Here is a 12,066-nt window from a genome sequence, read left to right as displayed (position 1 = left end):
GAGAATTCTCAGCCTCGCTTGACCAGCTGCGCCCTGAGGAGCATTGAATGTTTCTTTCATGTCCCTGGGGGATACAGCAACCAGGAGTTCAGGTGATCTGTGAGGTCCTATAGCACTGTTGTCAGCAGAGGTCCATTGGAGGCAGCTTTTATCAGAGCCACCACAATTGAAGTTTAGCAGCCTTGGCCACTCACATCTTCCTTCTTTCCCTCAGACAGTGATTTCCCACTGCATTCCTGTTGAAACTCCTGATTACTGTCATCTCCAAGAGTCGTCATGTCTTTTCATCAGAAAAATCTACAATGTTTACCTGATCAACCCCTTCAGACCCTCAGTGAAACCCAGGGCCTGGAGGCTGAACAGGAATCTAAGGCTCTGGAGGAGACATGTCTCTTCTCCCATCCTTCAATGCCTGGCAGTTCGAAGGAGGCTCCTGATGCTGGTATCCCCAGTTCCTCTGAGAGTCCTCAGAGTTTCTGCCCCACCTCAGTTGTCACCACAGTCAATTTATCAAGTGAATCTGCTGAGAGCTGCAGTAGCCAAGAGGAGGAGAGTAGCACCTCAGAGTCAGATCTAGACCCCATGGATATATCCACAATTGCTATAGATGAAAATGTGGCTACGTTGGTGAATTTTCTGCTGTTCAAGTATCAAATGAAAGAGCCAGTAACCAAAGCTGATATATTGATGATTATCAGCAATGAGTGCGAAGACCACTTCATTGAGATCTTCCTGAAAGCCTCTGTACGCATGGAGATAATCTTTGGCCTTGATGTGAAGGAAGTGGATCCCACCAACAACTGCTATGCCGTCCTCATCAAACTGGGCCTCACCTATGATGGGATGCTGCATGGTGAAATTGGCGTGCCTAAGACTGGCCTCCTGATAGTTATCCTGGGTGCGATCTTCATGAAAGGCAACCGTGCCACCGAAGAAGAAATCTGGGGAGTTCTGAGTGTGATGGGTTTATATCCTGGGAAGAAGCACTATATCTTTGGAGAGCCCAGAAAGCTCATCACCAAATATTTTGTGGAGGAGGAATACCTGATGTACCAGCAGGTGGCCAACAGTGATCCTGCAGAATATGAATTTCTGTGGGGCCCTAGAACCTACGCTGAAACCACCAAGATGCAAGTCCTAGAGTTTCTGGCCAAGGTTCATGGGACTGTCCCAAGTTCTTTCCCACCTCAGTATGAGGAGGCGTTGCAAGAAGAAGAAGAGAGAGCCAGAGCCAGTGCCAGTAATTTGGCCACTGCTGTTGACTTCCGTGGCCACTGCCAGTTCTAAGTCCAAACCTGGCAGCTCCTCCCACACCTAGGAAGTCAGGGATAGTTTCTTCTTGCTTTATTTGAAGAAGCAGTTCATGTTCATAGAATTTAGGTTGCAATGGGGCTGAAAGGAACATAGTATGTATGCCCATGTTTCTCTTTGATATGTGTAACTTGAGAACTTATTCTTTTATTTGTTGACATATGTATTACTCAAGTATTGGCTTTTTAGTATAGATTTAAGGAGCATCAAAATCTCCAAGTTTATGAATGATATTGGTCACATATTTAATGCTTTAAGGACGTTTCATAGTAAGAGCTTTTGCTGTTAAATTGTGAAACCACCCATATTATACTGTCACCTGGAATAAGATAACATCACATTGCTATAGGCATTTACTGGAAAAGTGAAAGAAATGTGTTTTAAGATACTTGGGTTTAAGAAATAGAGCTCAAGCAAAAGAGTGCCAATTTATTCCTTTCTTATACCTTTGATTTTTGTTTTATAATAGTACATGATAGATGCTTCAATTTGGTTATTTGTGTATGTATAAGAAATAAATCTCAATAAGTTATATCCTGTGCTCACTGTTTCTGTTATTCCCCAAACTTTATTGAACTTTTGCTGTTAGGAAATCACCATATTAGTCCTGGAATTTGTGGGATAAACAGGCCTAGGACCTGCCCTTAGAATTTTTACTTACAGACTCGGCAAGTCTATAATAATAACGTTGGTATATCTTCTAATATCTAGAGGACAAGTGAAAGAAGGAGCGGAGGTGTTTTACATGAGACTGTCAAGGATAAATGTCCTGGGCATGGAAGTTGGGCTTTTCAGAATGCTGGAATTCCTTCAATGAGTTAATTTTAAGTTAACGTTTTAGGGGAAGAAGAAACTGAGGGTTTGGTGATCAGGGATTAGACCTGTAGATGGTGGGTTGCAGAGCTGATACTTGAAACCTGGAGGGGAAAATTGTTCTTCACACTTAACTTTGGGGTCATGGTTTAAAAAGAGCAATCTCCACTGTGGTCTTGCCTCTGTGCCATTATACACAATCTTTTCTGCAGATCATCTTCAGGGAATTTTTGAGAGAGAACTGATTCTTTCCTTAGGTGAGATACCCAGAAACCACTTTGTTAGCATTTGTTGTCCTGGGCTAGGAAAGCCAGAGATGACTCTATTTAAGGATATTTTAAATAATGTTTTCAGTGTAATTTGGCATAGTCTAAGAAATACTTATAATTTTGATGAGTGTAAAATTAATTAAAATAGGGCTGGTTTAAATGGAACAGAAAATAAGGAATTTGTCCTTGTTAGAAGTTCTAGGAATTTGGAGTTGCATCAGCTGGAAAAGAAATTTCCTTCCCCATTATTAGAGAACACAACCTCAGAGTGTATATATTTACTGTGGTTTACTTGCTAAGCAATATTTTGGTAGCTCCTGTAGTACTTCATGTTCTTTGAGACATACTGGATTTTACTTAATTTTTTTTTTTTATTGATTTTAGAGAGAGGGGAACGGAGAGAAAGAGAGAGAGAAACATCGATGAGCGAGAACATCAATTGGCTGCCTACTGCATGTCCCACGCTGGGGATTGGGCCCACAACGTGGGCATGTGCCCTGACTGGGAATTGAACGGGTGACCTCCTGGTGCGTGGGTAGCCACTAAACCACTGAGCCACACCGGCTGGGCCATACTGGATTTTTAAAAATCACCTAGGTGAGGGTGATAGGGTCAGTAGTCAAAATTATTGCAGTAAAATCTGCCTCTCTTTAAAGACCTAAGGTGTGCCAGGAACTGTGCCCGTTGCTTTACATACATTACACTCTTTCCAACAGTAAATTATGACAGGGCTTATCAGACTCACTCCTCAGATGAAGAGCCTAAGAGTCACAAAACTTGGGAATGTGCCTGAGTTCACAGGTCTGGTACGTGACAGAGTTGAGGTTAGACTTCTGGTCTGAATTCTAGACCTCACTCTATTCCACTCCTCCAGCCTGAGGTCCACCTTCTGTCTCTTGATCCATTTCTCACTATTCCATAATGTCTCTTGGGATAAAAAAGGATCTCAAATCCAAAGTGCTAAAAGCACACATAAAGAAGAAGGGTAAAAATGATAATCAGATACAATTTGGGCATTGTCTATGGGCTTTATTTACTAAGGATTTTGCTGTCCTTAACCCCAGAGAGCTGACTTTGCCCAGGGGCTGGCATTTTTGTCCAGTTTCAGCTATTTTGTGTGTAGAGGTTCAGAATGTCACTCAGAATATTCCACTTTGGCATATTGAGTATTATGAATTAAAAACACTTGAGAAACAATTGCTGCAGAAATGACAAAGCTGATAGTGCATATATTCTTAGTGCAAAAATTAAAAAAATACAGATCACAATCTTCACCTTTATAATATTCCTTCATAATTCAACCACATTCCCAGAGATAGCCACAATTTACATCTAAAATAGTATTTTAAGGCTAATTCTAGCCTTTTTCATATGTAGATGTATTATAAAAAAATATATTGTGATTTGAAAACATAATGGGTAGTAATATACATATTCTGCCATGTCTTTTCCACTTATAATGCATGCAGAATCTTTCTATGACAACACAGATATACTTCACTTTGGTAACTGCTCCTATAGCATGTATGTGCCATAATTAATTTAACCATCTTCTTCTGATGGGCACATAATTTGTTTCCCATTTGTTGCTATGACTTATAAAATGGAAATATTTTTAACATGACTTACTAGCCTAAAGTCTGTTGTTCATCACGACAGCAAGGTAGAAATTGGGTTAAAGTGGAGAGTGTGTGAAAATTGTAAATTTTTAGAAACATTGCCAAAATATTCCTCCAATTCATATTTTCAAAAAATAATGCATGCGAATACCAAAAACACTCACACATATATCATTTTAAAAATCCAAAGTTCTCAGTTTGAGAAGCAAAGATTTGGTCAAAATGACCAGTTGACAGGGAATGGGACCCGATAGGACACTTACACTTAGTGAGGGATAAGGATTTGGGGAAAGAGTAATGTCTAGGATCCATGAGAGAGACCACTTATAAATCCAAGTACAGAGAACCAAGAACAGGCTGGTAGTCAAACTTCTGAATCCAGAGTTCAGTATAGAATGGAGAAAGGACCAGAAGAAATGAAAGTGGGGAATCTGGATGGTGAGTCCAGGACAACTCACATGAACAGGCTTGGAAAATCTCTGAATCACCACTAACAGCTAGAACTTGTATGGTTATCTGAGTGAGGAGATCTACTTCAAAGCCATCATCCCACAGAATTCCCCTACCTACTGTTAGGCCAAATATAGCTTGATTCTGGGGAAGCTACATGTCTTGACAACTCTGGTAGTCCTTTTCCAGTGTATCAGGGCTGGGATCTGTCTTGATTCCTGCTGGCAATGGGTATTTTGTCCTCCATGTACACTGGGATCTCTCCACTGAGTTCTGGGCTACATGAATATTAAAGAGTGATGACAAAGAGTTGAGACAGGCCAGAAGTACCAATGAGCAATGGAAGATGGCATGCAACTGCAAGGAGGAGGAAATATGAAGAGGGATACCCTAGTACTCATTTCCTCAGTTGATGTTCAGATAGAGGGTTAAATGTGGACATGTCTTAAAAAATAATGTAGATGGTGTCCCCAACACAGACTGCTTCTCATGTTTTCTGAGTTTATGGCACACCAGAGAGTGGGTATCTTCTGACTATGAGCACCGTTCTACTTCCTGGGGGAGAGGGTTAAGCAAAGGTGCAGAGATGGGCAGATTTGATTCAGAACCTGTGGAAATTGTACTCTCTTCCTTTTTGAACTGACTGGGGATAATGGGGATGTGGAGTCCAATGCAGGAAGTATCATATACCGTCCTGTTATGAGCATCCCCAACTCCAAGACTGTTTCAACCTGAAGACATCACAGGCTACCCAAACAACTATAAATATTATTTATTATGGGGCAAAATTATTTCTTCTTTTAATTAATTACTTTATTTTTAGTGCTCATTAAGATATCAGATCGTTTTAATTTTCATATTTATTTGCAATATGATTTAAGCTAATTCCATTGTTAGGAAGGAGATCATAGTACATTCGATGTGAACCATTATTAGTTGATAGCCCTGGAACTCCCATAACAAGCCCTGAGAACTTAAGGAAGGAAATAAGTCTAATTATGGCTAATGACACAAAGACATTGAACACATCTGTTCCACTAAACTAGTATTTCATGGAGCAGTTGTGAGGGATAGATGGGGCGAAGGGAAACTGTTCAAGAGAAGGAGGGAAAAAAATGGAGTCTCTATTTCTCTTTTGCAAGAGAGATGTTTTTATTTTAACTGCTAGGATTCTGTGTAACTTTTGTTTAAAAAAATACAACAGTTCAATTTTTAGAAAGACAATATGAGAAAACCACTGAGTAACATGGTCACTGTGTTTTTCTGAGGCCAATAAATTATGTCTCCATTAGTGGCACATACTTACAGAAATACTTTTTTCAATTATAATTGCTACTTTTTGAGATTTTTTTCCTAAATGGCAAGAGGTTAAAAGGATTGGCAAGAATGACACGCTATGACTTAGGCACTGTCATTTCATGGTGTTGGTTCACAAGGGCCAACTGTGCCGAACATCTCAGTTAGCAATTTCCCAGTTTTTTTTTAAATGGAATTTAAAGTCAAACGTTGTTATAATTGATGCTCTACATTATGTTTTTAATTTTTAATTTTTCCTTCAAAGAAACTTATCCTACATTTGTAAAAAAATATATATCTGTAAAATCTCATTTACAGTCTTAAAGTTTGAACATTATATCTAGTAAAAAGGTAAATGAGGAAAGTGCTTTAATTTTTAACATCACCATTAAAATTTAAGTTTAAACATTTTCTAGCATGAATATTACTTTTTAAATGATACAACTATATAGATAGCAATGGAGAAATTGTAATAACTGTAGTAACACTTAATTTCTTAATTAGATTAGTCTTCTCCAGTCACCCCTAGGCTTAAGCAGAAACCTTCTGACTCTTTTGAAGCATTATCTTGATGTCAAAGCCCTCTGCAATGTAAATGCAGCTCTAGGCCAGTTAGTACCCAAAGCCCTTGAATAGCATTGCATTTAAAGAATTATCCTAGGAAATGCCTTGAAAAATATTTTTAATAAATATCGTATCCTTTCTTTAAACTAAAATGGAAAAAATAAATAAAATGAAAAACACGTTAATATTTGCTAGCAAAAAATCAGAAAGCTGTTGCCTTCTTTTCATAAACCAAGCCCTTTACCTTTTGAGTCAAGAATATAATTTTGTCTGGCTGGTATGGCTCAGTGGCTGGGCGTTGACCCATGCACCAAGAGGTCACCGGTTCAGGACACATGCCCAGGTTGTGGGCCCAATCCCCAGTGGGGGCCCCAATCAATGTTCTCTCTCATTAATGTTTCTATCTCTCTCTCCCTCTCACTTCCTCTCTCTCTGAAATCAATGAAGGAAAAAAGAAAAGAATGTAGTTTTTCTCAATTTATAAGTTAAAGCTTGTAAACCATCATTGAACCCCTCACAGAGACTACCAAATAATTTTTCATGGATATAACAATTACAAATCAAAGATTATCAAAACAAATGCATACAAGTTTTGCAACAAAAGTATAACATTATTTTTTCCCCAGAACATGAGTAAGAATATACAAAACAGCCCGAGGGAAAGGAATAAACATGAATTGGACTAATGTGGTAAATTAATTATACAGAATAAATATAATATTGTACAGAAAGTTATACAGAATGAGTAAGTCAGCCCAGAGTGTCCTGAGAAAGCAATTGGAAGGGACCTATAAATCTGGTTAATGCTTTTATAAAAACTAGTAAAAGGGACAGTCTTAGATAAGCAATCTTTAAATATGCTAGAAAATATTTTGTACATGTTAATAAGAAACTAATGGTTTAAAAATTTGAAATCAATATACCTTGACAAGATATTTCCTCACCAGAGAGAACACTTGTAAACATGAGTATATTTATACAGAAATGTTATTACCACAATTTCTTCTTTGAATTGAAAAGTGTATTTCTACATAGTTAGCAGCTCCAGCATATATAAAATCCTTTTGTGGGAGTTAGGTGGCCCTGGTCAGGAGCCTCCATTATTACTTCCCTCTCTAGATCCTCATTTAAACAAAATCTATCTGGATGTATAAATTGCTCCCTAAAGGAAAATTGAGCACATTCAGATCACAACTTTCCACTTTTACAGTATCAGTTTCTAGTGCATGAAATGAATTTCAAGTGGCCTTAAGCTTAAAGGATGTACTAAACTTGGATCCTCCATTTATATAAATCCATTCATTTTATGAATGAAAATGAAAGGACAGTAATTTCATTGCAAGTAGTGATCATTATTAATTGATTGTGTCCTTTTGTTTTATTGTGTCTCTTTTCATTGTGTCCCTTTTTTTTATTGTGACAAGAACATTTAACATGAAATCTACCCCCTTAACAAATTTTGAAGGTCATGATACCATATTATTAATTATAGGTACTATGCTGTATGACAGATCTCTGAAACTTATTCATCTAGCGTAACTGAAATTTTACATCCATTGGATGTTGGATATGCCTATCACCTTGATTGTGGTGATAGAATCACAAGTGTTGCAAAAACTCATCAAATTGTACACATTAACTATGTATAGTGCTTTGTACATCAGTTATATCTCAATAAAGCTAAACAAAATCTTTCTTTCACTCTTCTAAACTTTCCACCTAGAAGGAGCAACATATAGGCACTTGTGAATTTGACTCCAGGTGTATTTTTGGCCCAAAAGTATCCATACCTGTATCAGTGCAGTTGTAAAAAAGTACAATGAAAGGGCTTCCCCTTCTTGGGGAGGATGTAGGAAAACTCACATATAGAGACAAAAAGCATGAGCATCAGGATTGGATTTAGATCACAGATGTCAGTAGCCTAGTTACAAAGAAGAAAAATATAAACTAAGAGAATATGCAGATTAATTAAAATACATGAAAATAATTGAAACATAGTACAAGAATCATTGCATTACTTTAAAAATATTACTAAGTGACAAGGACATTGAAATGTGGACACAGAAAACAGTATGTTGAGATGAAGCACAAGATATTAACCTAAGTGTTAAAAGAAAAATTAGAAGAGTTAAACATGAATTGGGAGTATTCCAAAAATAACACTGACCTCAGACCCTCAAAGACATCCGAGAGAATACTATGCACTATAAATAATGATTAAAATGACTAAGACATGCCCAGCTGGTATGGCTCAGTGGTGTGGTTGAGTGTTGACCCATGCACCAAGAGGTCACCGATTTGATTCCTGGTCAGGGCACATGACCAGGTTGTGGGCCCAATCCCCAGTAGGGGTCGTGCAGGAGGCAGCCAGTCGATGTTCTCTCTCGTTGATGTTTCTCTCTCTCTCTCACCCTCTCCCTTCCTGTCTCTCTAAAATCAATAAAGGAAAAAAAAAGACTAAGACATTATCCCTGCTTTAAAGAAATATGTAGTTAAGTAAGAGAACATTAACAAGAAGACAAACTACTGTGTTATTAGGTAAAAGATGACAAGGTATTCAAACAAAAGCCCAAGGAAGGGAGTGGCATTTGAGATGGGCATTGAAGTATGTTAGAATTTTGAAAGGGTTGTGTTTGAGGTAAGGGAAAAAGTGTATTCTATTAGAAAAGGAATGTGGTGCAAGGCAAAGAGATAGGTAAGCATAGTGTTTGTTCAGGAAAGAAGTTCCATTTGGGTCATGCATAGAAAAAGAGGAGATAAAAAGTGAGTAATGACAATAGGGATGCAGGAGTCACATTGTGGAGGGTTTAAATGCCAGCATGAGGGGCTTTATTTCTAAACAAGAAATAACATGACACAAGCAACAATTCAGGCAGATTAGACAGAAGTGTTTGGAGGAAGTACTTTTCCCAGGAAAGACATAGTGAGGCAGAAAAGTTAATTAGACTGATAAAGAAGATAAATTATAGATGAGGATTGGAATGGATTTGAGATAAAATTTTAAAATGCAGAGGAATAATATCAGGGACAATACAAAGCCAGAATGTAAACTGTAGTCAAAAACAGGACCAGCATCAGAAAAAGGAAGTGCTCTTTCTATTAGATTATATAGTGCCTAAAATCTTCTAGAAAAGGGGGGAGGTAGTGGAGAAGAATTATTTACAGCAAAGAAGTATTGGATTGATGTGAAGCAGGGATTCAGACATACACATTGCCACCTATTGAGCCATTAATTCTGTCATTGCCAATGTACAGGGAGTTCTCTGCATTTCCATGAAATGAAGATCTAGTATGTCCTAATGATATATAGTGAAGTTACCAACTGAAAATAATGTGGGTCTGGCATTAGAAACACAAATGATGCAAAGGAGCCCAGGGGACCTAAACTGTCATTTGAAAGTAATACAGTTGACTGATATTTGGCAGCAGTTAATGGAGAATGTCACTATCTTCTCTGATAATTCACTAATTCACACTTTCTCATACACTATTCTTTTGAAGAAGTAAAGGCTGTATACATCCATTCTTGTTTTGTTAATGACAGTAAAACTTACCAATGAAGGGTCTTTGGAGGGAGAAAGGCCTTGTTAGCAAGAAACAAGAGAGGTGACCAACCTCAGTAAGGGAGAAAGCTGACTGGGTATGATTTAAGGAAAACCAAGAGATCCACCTGATTTCAAAGGATCTACTCAGTACTCTGCTTTTATTTATTCAATAAAGACCATATTAGAAAACAGAGATAAGGAAATTATTTCAGACAAGAATAACATTTTTAAAGATATTACATAATTCTCAGATTTACTTTTAAACCATTAGAAGAAGGAGAAGTTAAACTTCAAAGTCAGAAACCTGTTCCCCCTGGAGCTTACATAATGGATTAGCCTAAGGTGTGAACCAAAGAGATCAATCTAGAGTGATGGAAATATGTGCAATGGAGTAAGAGGTAGAACAAACTGGGCTTAGGTCTGGTGACAATAAAAGTCATTTGAATTCCACTTCAGTGGTTGCCAGGGACAAAGGTGAGGTGAAGAATGGGAGAGAGAAATGAGGTTGGTCAATGGGTACAAAGTTCTGGTTATGCAAAATGAGTAAGTTTTGGAGACCAAATCACAGCAATTTGACTATAGTTAACAATACTGTATTGCATACTTGAAATTTTTTAAGTGGGGAAGTTGGTTTAAGAGTGACCATTTAAAACTTACTCTACCATTTAATATGGTTGGAAAATTTGAACGGATTAAATTAGGGCATTGGAACTGGCTGGTGGAAACTTGGTAATAATCTGCTAAATTAACTGTCAGTTTCTCCATTTATCAAATCTTAGATATTTCCTCTATATGTTATCTAGTGTAGGTTCACTATTTTTTTTGACTACATAATAAAATGAACACGAGTCAACATATCTGAAGGAATTAAAAGGCAAAAGAGAGCCCTGGCCGGTTTGGCTCAGCGGTTAGAGCATCAGCCTGTGGTCCAGAGAGACCCGGGTTTGGTTCCCGCTAAGGGCACGTACCTCGGTTGCAGTTTGTCACCGGCCCTGGTTGGGTTCTGTGCGTGGCAGCCGCTCTATGTGTCCCTTTTACGTTGATGTTTCTCTCTCTCTCTTCCTCTCTCTCCCTCCCACTATATCTGAACAAAAAACAAAAAAATGTCCTCGGGTGAGGTTAAAAAAAAAAGTTAATCATACATTGTAGATCTTTTACATTCTTCTTTTTACTTGTATGTCATCTTTGAATTCTAAATATTGAGGATGTATTACATTTTCAAAGTTATTCTTACAGTTTTTAAAAATACCAAAAAAAACTTTTTCCAATTTGAAACAGAATTGTTATAAAAACTTACATAATTAGCAGGTAAATGTTAAAGACAATAATTACTATAGAAATTCAGGGAAGGAGGAACTCATTTAGAGCTGCCTTGATGGGTATATAATTTTACCAAAATTAAAACAAATGTCTAGGCCTATGTATATTATGGGAAATTAATTTTAAAAAGGTAAGAAATATATAATGTTACGAATATAAAAGATATATATTTATGCCACTTATAGTATATGTAAATTATCTTATAAAGTATAGGAGAAATGTCTACTTAAATTTATCTTTCTACAATTGCACAAGTCAGTGGTTTGCAATCCTCACAGTGTGTCAGAATCACCTGGACAACTTTTAAAAACACACACTACAGAGTTGATATTAATTGGCTTGGAATAAGTCCCAGGCATCCATAATTCTTCAATTTCTCCAGGTTTGAAAACTACTGCTGTGTTTGCAAAAGGAAGTGAGACATCACCCTGGTGACCAGGAAGAGAGTTTGTGAGAACTTTAGAGATTTAAGTTAAAGAAGTCTAACATTGATATTACAAAGAAGCAGTAACCCACAACAATAAAAATTCAGGCAGCTTGACTCTGGAGTCAAACTGCCTGAATTTAAATCCCAGGTACACTCTTTATTAATTATGTTTCCACAAAAGTAACTTAAACTGCCAATGTTTCAGTTTTCCCATATGTTTAAAAATAATGAAAATAATCACGCTGCTTGTTGTGAGGACTAAATGAAAAAAGTATGTGTAAAATGTTTAATCCTTTCCTGACACCAACAAGTGTTGGTTATTATTAATCATGAATTTACTGAACATTGAATCAAAAATAGAGCAAACTATATTGAATAACAGATTATAAGGTCATCTGTTTTATTTTATTTTTTCTTATCCAGACATGCCTTCCTTACATAGGCTGTAGAAT

The 12,066-nt window shown here is 37.2% G+C and overlaps 1 protein-coding gene across 1 annotated transcript; it reads left to right on the top strand.

Annotated features, from left to right (window-relative positions):
• Nucleotides 1-276: 276 nt before the first annotated feature.
• On the top strand, nt 277-1,287 carry LOC118636657 (melanoma-associated antigen B16-like). The gene has a single exon (XM_036271785.1). It carries the CDS (start codon nt 277-279, stop codon nt 1,285-1,287), a length of 1,011 nt encoding a protein of 336 aa, XP_036127678.1.
• The last annotated feature ends 10,779 nt before the right edge of the window (nt 1,288-12,066 follow it).

This window comes from Molossus molossus, unplaced genomic scaffold (genome assembly GCF_014108415.1).
Source record: "Molossus molossus isolate mMolMol1 unplaced genomic scaffold, mMolMol1.p scaffold_m16_p_2, whole genome shotgun sequence".
Classification (NCBI taxonomy): Eukaryota; Metazoa; Chordata; class Mammalia; order Chiroptera; family Molossidae; genus Molossus; species Molossus molossus.
The sequence above is the reverse complement of the archived record's forward strand: the minus strand, read 5'-3'. Positions and strand labels throughout refer to the sequence as shown.

Coding starts and splice junctions, on each gene's coding strand:
- LOC118636657 (XM_036271785.1), top strand. CDS start 277: ATGTCTTTTCATCAGAAAAATCTACAATGTTTACCTGATCAACCCCTT.